The sequence below is a fragment of the Chenopodium album genome, chromosome 1 (genome assembly GCF_948465745.1).
Source record: "Chenopodium album chromosome 1, dcCheAlbu1.1, whole genome shotgun sequence".
In the NCBI taxonomy this organism is placed as follows: domain Eukaryota; kingdom Viridiplantae; phylum Streptophyta; class Magnoliopsida; order Caryophyllales; family Amaranthaceae; genus Chenopodium; species Chenopodium album.
In genome coordinates, this window is record NC_137834.1 from 42444144 (window position 1) to 42463162 (window position 19019).

The 19019-nt window shown below is 35.3% G+C and overlaps 2 protein-coding genes across 2 annotated transcripts; both read right to left on the reverse strand.

Moving 5' to 3' along the window:
• Positions 1-1100: 1100 nt before the first annotated feature.
• Positions 1101-4634, reverse strand: LOC145582900 (uncharacterized). The gene is made up of 6 exons (XM_081639989.1): positions 4377-4634; positions 4039-4251; positions 3864-3956; positions 3639-3743; positions 3101-3538; positions 1101-1394 (listed from the first exon to the last, which is right to left on the reverse strand). Exons 1-6 carry the CDS (start codon positions 4470-4472, stop codon positions 1359-1361), a joined length of 981 nt encoding a protein of 326 aa, XP_081496115.1. The 5' UTR covers positions 4473-4634; the 3' UTR covers positions 1101-1358.
• Positions 4635-6146: 1512 nt separating this feature from the next.
• LOC145631776 (uncharacterized) lies at positions 6147-9352 on the reverse strand. The gene is made up of 5 exons (XM_081683956.1): positions 8059-9352; positions 7386-7935; positions 6894-7193; positions 6707-6818; positions 6147-6623 (listed from the first exon to the last, which is right to left on the reverse strand). The coding sequence occupies exons 1-5, from the start codon at positions 9350-9352 to the stop codon at positions 6147-6149; spliced, it is 2733 nt and encodes a 910-aa protein (XP_081540082.1).
• Between the last annotated feature and the right edge of the window lie 9667 nt (positions 9353-19019).

Consider the following 19019-nt stretch of genomic DNA (forward strand, 5'->3'; position numbering starts at 1 on the left):
CAATAACAATAATGTTGAAATCTGCTCTACTCGGCTCTGCTCTGCTCGGCTCTGCTCTGCTATCCTGAAATCTGCTCTGCTTTGCTGACCCCTGCTCTGCTCTACTCTGCCAGAAGTTCAAAAGAACAGGGTCTTATTGGGTTATTGCTAGGACTGCGCAATGGTCCAAAAAGGGATTGGAATTCCAAATTTTCAAGGATTAGAGGTAGGACTTGATTAATTTGATTAGGCTTTATGACTCATTAGATCAGTTAAGTTTTTTTTTTTATTATTATGATTTTTTTTTTCTTGGGGCATTGGTTTAATTTTAATTGCATCAATTTAACTTCACATAGTTTTTGAAGTTGACTTGAATGGTGTAAAATACGGAGTATGGTGTAAGTAGGTTTGTACGTGAATACAAAATTATGGAGAAGAAATAGTGGTGTAATATTTTTATAAAACTGAACTTAAGGCAAACTACTTTCATTAATTTGTTGAACTTAGATTTACTCCTATCATAATCTTTAGTGTGTCAACAAGTAAAATAATAAATACAAAAATCATACAATAAAGAAATTTGTATGTGTAGACTGATATTGAAATCAACACTACAAGAAAAATCACTTTTCACTACTACAAAAAGCGCGTTTTCTGGACGCTTTTTAGGCCCTTTTTCGACGCTAAAAAGCGTCCAAAAATTATTTCTCGACGCTGCAAAAAAGCGTCGAAAATCCTTGAGTCGAAAATTGTTCAAGGACACTAAAAAGCGTCGAGATTCTCGACGCCTTTTAGTGTCCAAACTAATATACGAAGCGTCGAAAATTACGTATTTCGCGCAATATCCCAAATGTGTAGTTTTTTTAGCGACGCTTTTTCCTGTCCACATAATCAAATTTAGAGACGCTTTTTGTTGTCTTGCGTTTATTTGTGTCAGCCTATGGTATGGCGGGAAACTCTTTGAAATTTGAAAATGAGCAAATATGTAGACGTTAAAAAGCGTCTAGAAATTTTTTTAAAGTTTTTTTTTTTCTTTTATTAAATTATTATCATCATACATATATATATACATTATAGTTATTTAAATTTATCATAAATTAAATTAATTAATAACATAAAAATAATAATAAACAAATATTCTATATAACTAGATTAAAAGAAAATAATTAATTAACAGTAATAAGAGTACGTAGTACTTAATTACCAAATTTATAAAAGAAAACATCAACACAATTATTTAAAAAAAAAAAAAAAAAGTCGCATATTATAGTAGCTTGTCCCTAAATAATTACATCACTAATATAAGACTAAAAACCAAAATAGATAGACGATGTCCTTATAGACGATATAGTCGCTTGTTGATGCTCAAGTGTCCTGGCCTATTCTCTTGTTGCACCTACATTGCCTTTTCCAATCTTCAAAAAAAAAAAAAAAATACAAAGTATAAATTAGTACATTACACAATATAGTACATTACACTCTAAGCTTGGTAATTTGGGGAAACTATTATTTTAAAAGGGTTATTAAGTAACCAAAAGCACTTAGTAATAGCCCCCTACGCAACATGATCCATTCTTATGCACAAATACGTAAATAAAACAGAGCTACTATATACAAATCTAGATTACACAAGAGCCAAGTTACAGAAAAAAAAATGACTTGTTAGAATTCAATTTACTCAGAAAATTTCAATTCATGATGTGTTGGATGATCCACAGCTTAAAGCCTTAAGTGGGTTCTCATACTTTCTATAAGAATAACTTCAGTAGAAATTTTAGAAGAAGTTGGAGATGTTACAATCCAAATGTTTGTTTCAGTGACAAAATTCAAGAAAATCAATTTGGGTGGTTAAATAAAAATCAACAACCAGAACATACTAGTTTCAATAATTGATAATAGTTCTAGACTTCTGGCAACCCTGCCAAGTATAAATATTCTTCTACTTGAATTCAAGAATCAAAAGCCAAGTAACCAAAAATAGATCATTGGGTCCATTCAAGAATCTCCTCCAGTCCTCCATACTAACTTCTTGCTACACCAACTAAAAATCAATTCTTGATTGGTAAGACATAAGATGAAAGGGATAGAGGGATCCTTTCCACATAAGCCCTCGTTTTCAAAGGCATTATGTCAATTATTTAATTACTTAGTGTGGTCTACGGAGAAACAGACTGGTATGTTACACAAGAGCACTATAGAACAACAACAACACTTAAGAAGACAAAATCTGATCAAAAAGACAAAAAGCAAACAGCAACAACACTTAAGAACAACAAACAGCAACAACACTTAAGAACAACAAACATCAATGCATCATATTTGAAATAACAAGAAATAAATTTGATCAAAAAGACAAAATCTGATGACACACACACACACAAGCTCTGAAATATAATCGCACACACACTGATGAATTTTAGAACTGAATTCTGAAGATCAGCTCTGCATTCAGTTCAGCTCTGAATTCTGAAGATCATCTCTGAATTATGATGTTCAGAATTGAATTCCAGAACTGGATTCTGAAGAGCTGCAATTCAGAACTGAATTCTGAAGATCAACTCTGCATTCAGTTCTGAGTTCAGTTCTTGAATTCAGAACTGAATTCTGAAGATCATCTCTGCATTCAATCTCTTACTTATTTTTACTACCTATTGTGCAGTTAAAAGTCTATGCTGGATTCAATCTTCAGAATTTTACTCATTTATCTATTTTGCCGTATAAGGTCTGAGATTTACAAATATTATCTCTGTTTGTAAAGCTTGCTAAATAAGGTTGATAATGTTGGGTATTAAGGTGAGGAGGGAGGACTGAACTAATGAATTTACAAATATTATCTCTGTTTCGAAGTTGCTAAATTGACAAGAATTCTTGCTAAATAATTACAGGGTTGTTCCTGTCAGACTAATTAGAGCCATGTGCCTGTCAGACTAATCAGCCTAACACTTAAAGTGGCTCTAAATGTTACTTTATTCAGACAAGCAGTATAAAAGCAGCAGGGGAGCAGGGCACACACACACACACACACACACACACACACACACACACACACACACACACTACAAGCAAGCATTCACACAAGCTCTTACTTTCACACACATAAAGAGAAATGTGACTTTGTTACCTGATGTTTTGCCTTTCCTAAGATTTCTGATGCTTTGTTTAGAAGACTCGGAGATGCATTCCCTTGACGAACTGCACCTACAATCTGAGAAAATTGTCCAACAAGCGCTTTAAGAAGAAGATTGTTGTGTCCGACCTCGTCTTTCAGCTTTTCATTTTCTTGAGATAGTGTATCATTTTTTTTGTGCAACGCATTTACTTCTTCTTTAACACTATCCATCACAATAGTCCTCTTTTGAACTTTTCCATAGCCTTCCTTCCTTAATACACCACGTACTCCGTAAATGTCCCCCTTTTTAACCCCTAGTCCGTAACCCACCGGACGATCGGGAATCTCATTGCCATACATAGTTTGCTGAAATGCTTCATCTTCGAGCTCTTGTTCAGACATCTTAGGGTGCACCATCCTCAACTCTTCAACCTTAGCTTTAACATCATCCTATACCAACATTTAGGAGTAATGTAAGACCACAAATAACACAAAATCACACCACAAAATCTACACAAAATGATTCCAGAAATCTGTCACAAAACCATACCACAAAATCTTGAGTGACTGTGTCAGGAAGAAATTTTCCGTCTTTACCCGCATGGGTTTTAATCCACAGCGCTAACAAGCTCATTTTTTGTCCATGTTCATCTTCCTATAAATAATAAGGCAAAACAAGCATTAAATATGTGTACAATAGTATATAACGCATATAACTTGGCTTTTCTCTTACTAATATCCTAAGTAAATATAAAATGACATATATATTCCGTACATAATCAGCTTGTTGGTTTGCAAAACTTTTAGAGCCAGATGTATGAATCTGATTTTGACAAGCTCGTGCCTTTTTACCGCATGCTGACATAGTCTGCAATCACATTTTCAGATTTTTTAGTTAGAGATTAAATAACGTTTAATAGAGTAAACAATAAGGTAAATATTGTCCTTACTTTCCCGTAATCCGAATCCCAATATTTTACCAACTTAACCCAGTTACTACTGGTAATTCCATGTGGCACATTATTACAAATATCATCCAATTTCTTCTCTAGTGGCTTGTAATGAATCAGTTTCAGAGAATATTTGAACTGCCTCCAACATTTATTGGCACGCTTGAGAGCTTGGTTGTCATATTCCACACCAGGAGGAATCACAAAACGGTCCTTCAGTAAAAATAATTAGTTAAAAATATAAATCAGTAAGTAATCTATTAGAAGTAAGAGACCGTCTAAGTATGTGTGTTTAGGCAATGACAAGGGATGTCTTAGGGATGAATATATATACTAACTCTTATGTCTTTAATTATTTTCCCTTTAAAATGCTTGTCGATTGCTTTCCAATCTTTTTCCCCAACTGGACAATGTGACTCCATCTTCGCAATCATACTAATGAATTTAACCAAAATATGTCCACCCTTCCTAATTGGCAGGCATAAATCATTGAATTCGACATAGTACTGGACGCCGTTATTACTCCATACGTCAATTGGCAGAATAATACCACTTACTAATGTAGTATTACCCTTGGCATCTAAATAAAATAACAAGATTAAGTTAAAAGAAATAATCAGTTAAGTGGACAATATGTTCTAACAGAGAAGCAGATAACAAAAATTTTTAGAAAAAATCTACAAAATAACCCAACACTGTAGCCAATGAATTTTGCAAATACACACACACAAGCTGCAATTCAGTTCTGATATTCAGAGATGAAATCAAAACTGAAATCCAGAACTGAATTCAGATTTGAATTTCAGTTCTGATTTCAGTTCTAGAATTCATTTCTGATGTTCAGAGCTAAAATCAAAACTGAATTCCAGATTGAATTCAGATTTGAATTTCAATTCTGATTTCAGTTCTAGAATTCATTTCTGATGTTCAGAGCTGAAATCAAAACTGAAATCCAGAACTGAATTCAGATTTGAATTTCAGTTCTGATTTCAGTTTTAGAATTCATTTCTGATGATCAGAGCTGAAATCAGAATGAAGTAAAAAGTACTTTAAGTAAAAAGCTGAAATTAGAGCTGAAATCAGAGGGATTTGAACAGGAGGTTTCTCCTACATATATTGCAGTTGGACAAAGTACTTTAAGTCTTTCAAAATTTAATTGAAAGAATTAATATAATGTATGCCACATGTTTCTCTTTACTCCTCACTTCTCTATATTCTCTCCTCTATCCTTCCCCTCCCTTTCCCCTCCATTTTTGGTCAGGATCACACCACAACAACAAGCATCAGCAAACAAACCTTTACCTATGGTTAGAACCTCCTCCTTGTCGTCAAAATCAATGTCATCTCGCCAATCCGGAAGTGCTTTTGGTCGTAAGGACTTACATTGTTTCGGGATCTCTTCTGATTCGTTTCTACTTTTTTGTCTTTCATGATTATCCTGTGGAGCTGTAGCTGAAGTTTTCACAGCACCTGTTTCACGGTTCCGGATTCCTCGTGTAGCAGGTTTTAGGCGCTCAGGAGGTTTGTGAGAAGTAGAAGGGGAGTTCAATGAGTCTGGTACAATTGAATGTGGAACATTAGGTGGGATATTAGGTGGGACTAAAGATGAAACTTCTAGTGGGTATTTTTTTTGCTGACCTTGCGTAACTGCTTCCTTAACTGAATTTAACGTTGAACCAGGATGGTTTTTCCAAATGGATCCTAAATTATTAGGTGGTGGGTGGTCACATTTTGTAGTGGAAATGGGTGGAGAAAAAGGTCCCCATTTGTCATCCCTAAGAACCTCAGTTTGTGGTGACTTTCTAGCTTGTTTTTTGGTGGGTTGTGAAGCTTCAGCAGCAGAAGAAGTATGTGCATTAGAGATAATTGGTGACTGTGATGATACTTGATCATGTGACTTGGCTGTGGCAGCAAGTATGTCCCTTGCTCTCTTGCTTCGGTACATCATACTTTACCTGATATATATAAGAAAAATAAATGAGCAACATAGTACAGTTGAAATAAGAAACAAGTATTGAATAACTAAATGAAATATAAAAATTAATACACACCCATCCAAATTTATGAACTCAAATCTATAATAAATTATAATAAAAGTTGTATACAAATTATTCAAGAATATCAAACAAGTCCCTAGGCTTAGTTTTCACAACATGACACCACCCTTTTTGTATCTCATCCTCAATATAAAAAACTTGTTTTGCTTGAGATGAGAAAACAAATGGATCATCACGCAAAAATCGACCAGTGTGCATCAACTTTGAGAAATTGATACGAACACTTCCATTCGGATTTGTTTTGATACCCCTATGGATATCGACCCAATCACAACGAAACAATACAACCTTATATGAACCATAATAATCTAATTCCAAAATTTCTTTGAGTTTTCCATAATATTCGTGACCCTCTGCTTCCACCATGATTCCTGAATTCTGAGTTACTCGAAATCGCTCACGATCCACAATATCAAATTTGTAACCATTGATAATAACACTTTTCATCCTTTTCCCGTGGTTACTCAAGCCACCGGCTAAGGCTTTTCTTAACTTTCCATCTACCGTGCTATCATCTAAATTATGGACCTATAATTCAAGAATAATAAAGTTAGAATTAGAAAGTTGTATAATATGAAAATAAAAAGACCCTAAATGTAAAAGCATATGACCTGGCTTTGCAACCAATCTGCAAATTCATCAATTATCCACTGATTTTCAATAGATTCATCAGCTTGACTTCCTCCAACGTCATTCTCTTGCCTCTTTAGTTTTAGGAACTCACTATCGAGATTGTAAATTTTATGTTAGTAACAAGTATATATTGGACGCTTTATCTAAACACATAATGCTACTTACTTGAGCACCGGGGTTAGTTCATCAGAATGAAGTAAAACATAGCGATGAGCTTGCTTTAAACTTCTATCATCCAAACGGACATTTTCTTTTTTTCCAACAACACGAACACCAGAGTTATACAAATAGTTGTCAATATTTGATACACCATCCTCATTCCTTCTAGGTCTATTGAACATAGTCTCAACACTTTCTAAATATCTCAAACAAAATGCAATTGTCTCCCACAAAAGGTAACCTTCCGCTATAGATCCTTCCGGTTGCACTTTATTGCTTACATGAGATTTCAAAAAGGCCAAGTACCTTGAATTATAGTAACGATTTTGTATGTGAATGTGAAAAAATAGGAAAAATTATTATATAAAAATAAATAATACAAATAAAAAGAATATTAATAATAATAATAATAATAATAATAATAATAATAATAATAATAATAATAATAATAATAATAATAATAATAATAATAATAATAGTAAAAATAGTAATAAGTACCTTTCAACAGGATACATCCATCTATAATGAACCGGTCCGCCTAGTCTGACCTCTTCTACTAAATGAATTAGAAGATGAACCATGATTGTAAAAAAAGTAGGTAAAAATTCTTTTTCAAACTTGCAAAGAGTCAGCACGAGCTTTGATTGAATGGTATCTAATTCTCTTGTATCTATAGCAGTTGAACATATCTTTTTAAAAAAGTCAGACAACTCTTCAAGCAAGTCAATAACTCTTGTGGCATTCGAAGCCCTTAAAGCAACCGGGAGGATATCTTGCATGAGAATATGATGGTCGTGACTTTTCATATTAATAAGTTTCCGTTGCTTTAGATTCACACATCTTTGCAAATTAGATCCATATCCATCAGGAACTTTCATCTTTTTCAAGACTTTCAAAAATCGTTCTTTCTCCTCGTTAGACATGGTGTATGCAGCCGGCGGGATGTAACCTTGAGGGTCGATCCATAGATGAGGTTTTATATTCAAATTCTGTAGGGCTTCTCTGCCACTCTCATCATCCCTACTATTATCCATATCTAAAAGAGTTCCTAATAAAATATCGGACACATTCTTTTCAATGTGCATAACATCTAAATTATGTCTAAGAGGATTATGCTCCCAATACTCTAATTCAAAAAATGTACTTTTCTTTTTCCAAAGAATATGATTACCATCGGGATCGCAATCATCATCAAGTTCTTTGGCAGCTTTTTTCCCTCTTTTTTTAGGAACTTTTTTTGTCTTCCCATATACATACTTTACACCTTCTTGTTGCTTCAAAACTTCGGTCCCGCTGGTACGAATTATCGGAGCAATACCATATTCTTCTTTCCCATCAAACAAATTAGCTTGTGAACAATATGGGTGATCAATAGGCAACCATTTTCGATACCCAGTGTAGATAATTTTGCCACCAAATCTATCTGTATAAGTAGAATGAGTGCAAGAAGGACAAGCTTTGTAGCCTTTCGTACTCCAACCTGACATCATAGCATAAGCCGGAAAGTCATTAATAGTAGAGTGTAGGGCTGCTCGCAGTTTGAAGTTGCTTCCACTATAAGAATCAAAAGCATCAACACCTTCCCACAATAATTTCAATTCATGGATTAGTGGTTGCAAGTACACATCAATATCCATACCGGGACCAAATTTACCAGGAATAATTATAGAAAGAATAAAGGATGATGGTTTCATACAAAGCCATGGTGGTAAATTATAAGGAATGAGGACCACCGGCCATGTACTATAATTTGTGTTCATAAGACGATATGGATTAAAACCATCACTCGCTAGGCCTAATCTAACACTGCGAGGATCAGCGGCAAACTTTGTATATTTTTCATCAAATTTTTTCCAGGCCTCGCCATCAGCAGGGTGTCGTAGAATGTTATTATCCTTACGATTAAAGTGCCATCTCATGTCCTCTGCAGTTTTAGATGACATGTAAAGCCTCTTTAATCTAGGGATAAGGGGAAAGTACCGCATTACTTTAGCTGCCTCGCCTTTCTTACATGCTTCTTTTCCTTTTTCATTTACATCACCCTCCTTTCCTTTCACATTTTTCCACCTTGATGTCTTGCATATATGACACTCACTTTTATTTGCGAATTCGCCCCAATATAACATGCAATCATTTGGACATGCATGGATTTTCTCATATCCTAACCCTAAATCATTTATTATCTTCATGCCTTCATAATAGGACGATGGAAACTCCTTAATAATGGGAAATGCGTCAATTAGAAGTTCAAGTAATTTATTAAATGACTCTGCAGACCAATGGAACATACACTTTAGGTGAAACAAATGCAATAGAAATGAAAGTTTTGAAAAAGTAGTACACCCCTCGTACAGGCCTATTTCGGAAGCTTCCATGAGATTTTTATACTTTGCCTGTTCTTCATTTGAGAAAGTTGATTCATACTCATCATCTACCTCGTGATAAATGGTAAAGCCCTCATCCATGTCATATGAATTGTCATCTTCAATACTTTGTTCAAAAAATGATGGATCTTGAGTTTTGTCAGTTTATCGTGTATTAACTCTAAAAGCTGCTCTTAGTAACCCGTCCATATCATCTCGACCTACTGCATTTACTTGATCATCACGTAGATCATAGGTCTTACTCCCTTCATCTTTACAATGAAATATCCAATTTCTATAGTTTTTATAAAAACCATAAAATAAAATATGGCCTCCAACTTCTTCTACAGAATTCGTTTTATTTAACTTGCACTTATTACATGGGCATTTAATTTCCCATGTATTTGGTAAAAGAGTCTCTTTAGCAAGTTTCAAGAAGTTCATGCAACCTTTAAAATAACCAGGATCACCTCTTGGTAAATCAATCCAACTAGTATCCATGTCTACAAAGAAGTATATAATTAATTGCTAATTGAAAACAATACAAAAATAAAAGGATCCTAAAACCAATATATACTAAGGACATCACTTTCACCAAGTAAATAGACATCCATCAAAACTTATAATATCAACAAGTTTATCCACTAATAAATAATGTAAGTAATTCAAGCCTACAAACTTGTTGAGGGGTGAAAGAAGAAAATTAGAAAGAAACATGCAACAAAAAAATAAAAAAAGTTATACAAGTTTTTCAAGCAATTAGAAGATAGTGTACATGAAACATCCAATTAGGGAAATCTAATCAAGCCTACACAATTGAAATAAGTATATGACATACACTAATCAAGCCAACATCTTTAAAAATGTATTCTACTTTGAGCTAATGTCTAAAGTAGAGTGTACCTTCTCTTGCCACAAAAGTACAATAAGAGCGTGCGAATCCAAATGTTGAACAAGGCTGGAAAAAAAAGAAAAGGTAGTGTTGGTAAGCTTTTACATTTTGAAGGATGCAAAGAAGCAAGTGTAAATGCATTATAGTCCAAAGAAGCACTTAAATCATCCCCCTCTAACAGATTATACAGATACATCGAATAACATTCATCCTTTAGAAAAAGTATTTAAGGAAATACAAAAGAAGCATAACAAGATTACCTATGAGAAGCAATTTAGTCTGCAGGATGCAACAATCGCTCTGAAGTGAACAGTTATACAGCCAGTGCACACCACCAAAAAGCCCCAGAGTATGTTCAATTACAAATGCACAATGGTTAGTAATAGTAGAAGAAACAATAAAGCCTTACTGCGCAATACAAGGAAACAATTATAAGATGCATAACAACAACAAAACAACATAGATATGAAAAACAAAAGGGCCTTGATTTGAGATTGGCTGTGTATAATAACATACAATACAGTAGAACCTAGACAATATCAAAGACATTAATTTAGCAACTAATAAAACGAAATGTAAAAACCAATTATAAAGGAAACAAGTCACAAATAAATTGTTAACCAGACCTTATATTCGAAAAACAGAAACAATGCAATTGAAATTAAACAATTGAGTAAGATCCTGATGCAATAGGCCTCTATAAATTGACTAAAAAAGCACCCAAACTCACATATCTAATATTCAGTACTTATGCAATAAGTAGAATCTCTTAAGGAAGCTAAAATCAACTTTTTTTAAGCTTGAGCCAGGTGAGCATTAATAAAAAAATAGGAAAGACCACTCTAATGCAAATTCATGTACATTTGTTTACTATACATATATATTATCCACTCACGGTATCTAATTTGGTTAAAATAATTCAAGTGCATACATGTTTCCATCCTAGCCAACAAAAGACAAAATCCACAGAACTAATCCACTCACAGCCCGAGTAACAAAATATCCTCTAGAATAAAACTAAACCTTCTGATAAGAAAAGCTAAAGTACAAATAAAATAATACGAGCAACTTGACCACATGAAGCAACACCAAGTTCCACAATATAAGTAATAGACAAAGGAAGAAGTGTGTGGATTGGCATTCTGTGACAGCAAAATATAATTACCTCACTACTAGTTCCTTTACCTATCACTATAGACTCGCATTGTTTATGTTTTTTTATTTATTTATTTATTTTTTTTATATATATAGGGAAAATCAAGAATATGTTCATAAAGGTCTTCATATAGAATTGTAGATCAGTGACACCTTCAACTTATACAGAATTCAAAGAGAAATTACAAAAAACCACCCCCATACGAACCCTCTTCAAGCAAGAACACTTTCAACTTTTCCAAACAATTCAACTCATTCTTCAAAACAAGAAAGTGATATCAAAACATAGCCGAAAAATTCCAAACTAAAACCCTAGAAAACGCATAAAAAAACTTTTAAAAAAAAATACGACAACAAGAACAAGGAAATCTGAAATTTGAAAACAAAATTCACGAAAAAAAAAACAAAAAAAGAATTTAAATTATCTAATTAAGGGCAAAAAATTACCTTGCAATAAGAGATCGATTCTTGTTCTACTCCAATTGTAAATCAAACACATGCAAAGAATAATTCCCAAATAAACAAAATTTACCAAATTATGAACAATTAGGGTACCAAAAATTGTGAAGCAAATTGTGATTCAATTACCTGAAATTTCTGAAAGTGAAAAGCAAAATCTCCTAAATTCGTTGAAGATTAGCAAGAAAACCCAGAATTTAACACAAAAAAATGATGAATTTTGTAGCTTTGATTATGAGTAGAGACAGCAGTAGAGAGCAAAGTTTGCTCCGTATTGTTTTTTGGCGAAAAAATTTTATCAGTCGTATTTAGTGGGTGGTTTAATTGGGTTTGAGAGTATTTCTTTTTTTTTTTTTTTTTGATTCTTTAAGCCCGCTATTTTTTTCACTAAATTTTAAAATTGCGGGCAGTAGCTAGGGTGTGAGAAAGTCACGTGTAAGACTCGTGATTTTCTCGACGCTTTTCTGTGTCGCAAAAAACCTTCGTCACGTAAAAGCGTCGAGAAAAAGCGGAACTAAAAATTGTACGCTGACTCGCATCCAAAGCGTCGAAGCAAAAGCGTCTAAAATATGCGGGTTTTGTAGTAGTGTTTCGTAGCGATTATTTCGTAGCGATTGTTCATTCGCTACAATATGCAAGTATGTTTGTGAAATAATTAAGGATGTCGTATCATTTTTACAATCGCCATGGTTTTTCCATACAAAATCGATACGGAAAGCATAATAATACATATCCACACTATTTTTACACATTTATATAATTTTGAGAAATCGTATCATTTACAATCGCCACTAAATCCTAAAAATCGATACGAAAAGCCTTTTCAACACTAGATATATAAATATTGTTTGACAAAGAATACATAAAATATGTCATAGCTTATTGGTGAAACATTTAATATAAGTGTTTGAGGTTGCATGTTCGAATCTTGTAAAGATCATACGCGTGTTTTTTTTTTTTTTTGAAGAAAATGAGTTGAACATTTATAGCGATTGTAATCGCTACAATAATCACCACGATTGGATGTAGTTTTTCGTATCGATTATTGAGGCCAACCCCAGCGATATTAAAAACCACTACTAAAGGCTAAGGCAACGAGGGATATTGTATCGAATGACCATTCGTTGGGAAAGCTTTTTGTTGCAATTACAATCGATACTAAAGGTTAAAATAATCGCTACGAAAAGGTTATTTTCTTGTAGTGCAAGAGAAATGCATGGGAGATAATAAGAAATCTTAAGCAACAACCCGACAACACTTGGATGTGTATCCTAACCTGCTATTTAGTTAAGTTTTAGAAATTCAACAATCTTGAAATAAAGCTTTGATTTTTAACTTTCCTTGAAGAGTTATTGAAGCACTAGTGTGAAGAAATGAACCGATATTTCAAATAAGTATGACCACCTCATGTAATGATCACTTTGAATTGTCAAATTACTTAGACCACCTCTTGGAACTAAGTTTTTCGACCTATTAATCTTCACTACACATCCGTATCAGCTAAATACTACGAGTACATAAAAATAGCTCATGCAAAGAATTGTGATTGCATAAGCAAAAAAAAATTTGAAATTTTTATTTCAATTATTATATTCGATCTTTACAAGGAATGTTAAGCCGCTATTAATAATAGAGAGCCTCATTTGGAATCCTCACAAAATTAAGAAAATTTTCCCTAATTCAATATGCAAAGAAATTGGTAAATCTTCTTAGATTAGGAAACTATACAAGCCGACCTAATCGACAATTTTGGTTGATTTGTGAACTAACCAAATTAATTGTGATTCTAGTCAAATCACTTGCATTGGTTAGATGACGTCCCGAGCTTTCAAAAGACATATTATGAAGCATATATTTCCTTGATGTTCAAGGTAGTTTTTCGCCCTTGTTTAAAGTGCTTTGAAAACTTCTAAATGTAATTTTAGTAAATCACAACCGACTAACAAGCTTTGAAAACCTTTAAACAATAGCAAGAAAAACATAGCAAGTTTTCCTAAAAACTGAAGGCTGGAATTGTGTTATTTAGGGGTAGTGTTTAGGCTTATTATTTTGTTGGGTTTTTCTATCTCATTTTCTCTTGTGGCTTTCTTGTGTGTTTGATGAAAGATTTACTTATCTACATTTTTTTTAATGATTTTGATGTATTCTTTCATCGTTCCCTCGCTTTTGTAATCTTTATTGTCTCATTGTAGGTTCCATGGTGATCCTAAGCACTTAGAGGGCTCCTTGGCCGAGCTTAGAAGCATAGATGAAGACAAAGGGGCAAAGAGAAGAGGATAAGATTAACGGGAAGCCTCATGCATGAGCTTCTACCGAACTTCTCAATAGTTCGCCGGACCATGAGGTCCGAATGAAGCGTTGAAAAGTTTGGTCAAACAGCCAAAAAGGGAAGAAACTTAGGAAGTTTTCTTACATTTATAGTTTCTATAAAACTTCTTAGAGTTCGTTCGAACCAAGTGCAAGGGAGTCCGATTGAATCTACCCACGGTTCGGTCGAACCTACCCCTTTTTCAACCGAACCTTTGCTCGATTTTAGCAGCAATTTCTACAGGCTAAAGAAGCCTTAAGTTAGAATGTTTTTGTAAATTCTTGTTAGCTTAGCTTAATCTAAAGAGAAGTATTTTGGGTAAAATTACCCAAGAAGCGTGGCCGTATCAGAAGGTGACACATGTCACCCATGAAAGGTCTAAATGGATCAATTACTTCATGACACGTGTCTATTCAAACAATTGGGAGAAAAGGCTGCCTTCCTGGCCTAAATCCCAAGAAAGTTGTAATACGGCGCAACCCACAAAACTTGGGTCAGAATGACCTAAGAAAGAACACCTTTTCTAATGACCCTATAAATAGAGAGATTTCCCCCATTTTTGGGACACATTCAATTATTACAACATACCTACATTCTCTTACATCAGATAAACACCTAATCTAAGAATCCGAAAAGTTCTCATCTTTACCTTTTCCGCACCTTTTCATCTTCCACGACCAATACTAACTTGATCGTCGGAGGCAGAGCTCCTACAACCATTCGTCTTTTGCAGGTACAGAGCGCGCCGAACCAGTTTTGGTGACGTAACTCTCCCGAGGGACCAGAAAACACCCAAAACATTTGGCGCCGATTATGGGGAGAGTACCTCTAAGATGGTTCAATATTCTATACCACCACCTGAACCCAACAGGCCTGGAGCCGAGGGGGTGGTTTATTTTGAACATGATGCAGACAACGACTGTGAAGTCGAAACCCATGTGGCCCCTGATGGGTCACTAATCTCTAAGCGCACCCGTACCAGGGATAAACTAGAACAGAGCAACGTTGATGCTGGTCCTAGTAAATCTACTGGACCACCGCTTGGGGAAACCTAGACCGCAAGGGGTCAGGCTCCAGTTACCCGAGATGAACTCATGAAATTCATGACCAGTTTCAAGGGTGAAATCAAGGACCTGATCAACAAAACGTCGGCTGGCTCTAGCAAGGGTCAGTCGGCCAAGAAGACTCCTCTAGTTGAGAGGAGAAAGCCAATCAGAGACAGGAAACCTAATCCACATCCAAAGGAGAAGGCTACCCTTGCCATTGAGTGGTCTAATATCCTTCTGCCTCAGACGGGCAAAAGGAAGGTCATCCGGGTTGCCAGCCAGATGGCAGCACAAAGAGTTTCTCTAATGTTGGACACATCATCTAGCGTAATCAGAGCTAGCAGCTATCTGAGTCAGCCTCTACATCAAGTTTTCCAGACAGCTTCAAAAACACTTCAGCAAGGAATTCTCAATCCTTGCATGAGAGCCATATAGGAGGCAAGTTCGTCCACACTGGCCCTCAACTGTTGGGTTAGCCCCCTATGTGCCTCCGGTGCCATACGGGCAATACACCTCTCCTTTCATGCAGCCGGACCTCTTTAGAGGACATGCAACATATAACGTCCAACCCTTGGACAGGCAGCTCCGTCTGCTCAAACTTGGTGAACAAACTTCTGCGTTCACCAAGGAGATAAATGAGGCGGCACAGCCAGCCAAGGTTAAGAATTTGTTGGTTGGTGCCTATAATTGTACCACCAACCCTGAAGATCACCTCATGGCCTATACCAACCTCATGAACATGCAGGGGTTGGAGGATGCCATGTGGTGCAGATGCTTCCTAGCTACATTGAAGGGCATAGCCCAACAATGGTTTGACAACTTGCCAGCTGGATGTGTTGATAGCTTCAAGAGGCTTGCCTTCTTGTTTGCTTTAAACTTCTCAATGAATATCCTTGCCAAGAAAACAAGTCTCGACTTGAGCACCAGAGAGAGGGATTCCCTTCTGATGTGTCTATTTTATATAGTATTTTACCCCCGTCCCTTGGTCGTAATTAGTAGTGTTTTTGGCTCTTTAGAGCCACTTTTATTACTAATTGATGTTTTCCAGTGTTTTCGTAGATTTGGTTGACTTTTGCAGGGATTTATGCTTTTGGAGTATTTTCCCGAGATATTTTGGAGCAATCACGAGCGTTGGAGAAGCACGACCAGACTTTATAGACCAGGGCCGGTTAGAGCCATCAAACCGGTGATTAAGGGCTAGGTATAGGTGATACCGGGGCATTTGGACCGAGTATTCAAGACCCAAAGAGGAAACCCAGATTGGCCCGAAGAATTGGAGCCCAATCGAAGTCCAAATAGTGGCCCAAATGATCCTCCCGGCCAAAAAGGCTGGCGCCCGGAGGCGCGCCCGGCCGGGTGGGAGAAGCGCCCGGTGACGCGCCCGGCGACGCGCCCGGCCGGGTGCGAGATTGCTATTAGAGATAAAAAAAGGCGCGCCCGATCGGGCGGTGCCTCGCCCGATCGGGCGCGTGTATATTTAGGAGACGATTAACGTCGTTTTAATTTGTTTTAGTTTAGGATTTTTGTACGGAGTATAAATACTCCTCCGTAATACGATTTTAGGACTTCTTCTTCCTCTCTTAACCCTCTTTCTCTTAGACTTTCTCTTTCTACTTAGTTTTTCTCTATCTTAATCTCTCTCTAAACTTTTGTTCTTAATTCTTTCATTAATTCCAGTTTATTTTGGTAACGATTTTTCTTCCTTTTATCTTATTTATTTTATTTCTTTCATCATGATTTATTTTATTGCTTTGTTTAGTATATATTTAATTATGTGTGAGTAGTTTAATTTCTAGGGTTTGTGGGGATCCATAAATAATATGAAGGGGTAAATTATTGTTGTTGATTATCAATGCTAGATTAATTTCCTATTGATTGGATTAATGCTCTGTGACTAGATTAGGCCTATCTTTTATGCATGAGTTTGACAATATTGATTCAAGAATCGAGAGATGAGAATTAATATTTAGGTCTAGTTTCAATAGGCAAGTTAATTTATAAATGGTTAAGTCAAGATTCGAGAGATGAGATTTAATACCGATAAATTAATTGTGTGATTGTAATAAGTAGCGAGAGCCCTTTACAATCTGGTTAATTGATGCATTGATGATTGACTATTATTGATTATTGGTATTGCATGATAATTTCTTATTGGATTGTTTTAATGTTTTACAATTGCGGCTTGTAAAAGTATAGCAATATTAAATTGATGAATCGAGCAGATGTTAATTTGATATTAAAGGCTATTTTCAATAAGAACTTAGATCTAGTAAATTGCGAGACCCTGTTAGATCTATGTTGATTAGTAAATTGCGAGAGCCTGTTAATCATGTTATCTATGCCTTGTCAATGATTGATTACCCTGATTTACCCTGGAGTATTATTTACTGGTGAACCTATGCCCTAGATCCTTCATATATTATTTTCTCCCTATTCCTACTCTTTTTAGTTTAGTTTCTTATTCAACTTTAAATATTGGTTACTTAGATAGTTTAGATTATAATAATAAATTAGGAGTAAAAAGACTAGTTTCCCTGTGGAGATCGACCCTACTTCCCTATCTACCTTAGTTAGTGATTTAGGTATTTACTTTTGATTAGGGGGTACGACTTTACCCTGTCACCTTCCTACGTTAGGCGTGATGAAGGGTGAACCTAGGTCGTTGACTAGTCCTCCCTCAGTCAAACTAAATTTATAAACACTAACAAACCTAAATACAAGTATAGAGGCAAGTTAGGGGTCAAACCAAAAGGAACGGTATTGTTCAAGTGCTTTCAATTTGGGCGCCTAAGCTAGGTCAAAGCCAAAGGTAAATAGAGAACACTAACAACTGTAGACACCTGTAGGCGTCGTTCGAAGTGCGCCTACGTTAAAGCATGTGTGAATATGCTTGGCAATCATAGGAAGTGGGAATTAACATTACGATTAGGGACAAAGCAAAGTAGGGAGCCGCTAACAAGTTTTTAAGGAACTTGTAAACCGTTCACGGATCATAAAAGGCAACCACGATTAAAGGACAACGATGACGATTGACCCGTGAAGGTTACACCCCATTCATAATCCATGAGATTACTAACTCCATATGGTTCGGAACCACGAAAGGAGGATCGGGGATGATGGTACGAAGTGAGTCATGGAGTCACATTCGCCCGTATTGGCCTCTACTCGATTCTTATAATGAAAAGTGCTTCCTGCGATCTCAAAGGCATACAAACAAAATATTCAATTTGCTCCAAACTATTATTAGGATAAATTGGTTAAATATTAATGCAACACATAATTCTAAAATATTAGTAATCACTTCAATTGACAACAAGATTAAAAAGGAACCTAAACCGGTCGTCCAAATTATCTTATTAGGCGTGATTTTCAATTACATATTCCCTTTAAACATGCAATATGGTGATCAATAAATAATAATAGAATAAACATTAATATTGGAAGCAATTTAACCATAATAGCGTTAGCCAAATCAAATATAAAATAACCTAATCATGATGCTAGCAATATTAAAATAAAATAAGAGTAATTAAATTAATTAATTACTCACATTTCGCGCGTTCCTTTATATTGCTACATCATGAATAAACTGTTAGTAACTTCAATAAAAAATATAAATCAAATGAAAATTAAATTAAATAAAAACTAGAGGTGATTTGGTCCAAACCCTCAGTTATTTATACCTTTCACGCCTTGGTTTAAGTCTAGAACTTTGGGTATTGTATGAACTCCTTGGAGTGCTTAAGGGAAGAATGATGTAATTAGGAATATAGGTTTAAGGCTTAGAATATGGGAGAGAGAGAAGAGAATGATTTTTGGTGTAAAAGAGAGAAAGAAAGAAGGATTTGATACTCAAGATTGTTGATGATTGAAAAAGGGGTGATATGACCTCTATTTATAGAGAAAAAA

Coding starts and splice junctions, on each gene's coding strand:
- LOC145582900 (XM_081639989.1), bottom strand. CDS start 4,472: ATGATTGCGAAGATGGAGTCACATTGTCCAGTTGGGGAAAAAGATTGG. Junction 3,957..4,038: donor GGGATTCGGATTACGGGAAA/GTAAGGACAATA, acceptor ATGTGATTGCAG/ACTATGTCAGCATGCGGTAA. Junction 1,395..3,100: donor TAGGAAAGGCAAAACATCAG/GTAACAAAGTCA, acceptor TTTTTTTTGAAG/ATTGGAAAAGGCAATGTAGG.
- LOC145631776 (XM_081683956.1), bottom strand. CDS start 9,352: ATGGATGAGGGCTTTACCATTTATCACGAGGTAGATGATGAGTATGAA. Junction 6,819..6,893: donor GAACTAACCCCGGTGCTCAA/GTAAGTAGCATT, acceptor CAATCTCGATAG/TGAGTTCCTAAAACTAAAGA. Junction 6,624..6,706: donor CAGATTGGTTGCAAAGCCAG/GTCATATGCTTT, acceptor CTTGAATTATAG/GTCCATAATTTAGATGATAG.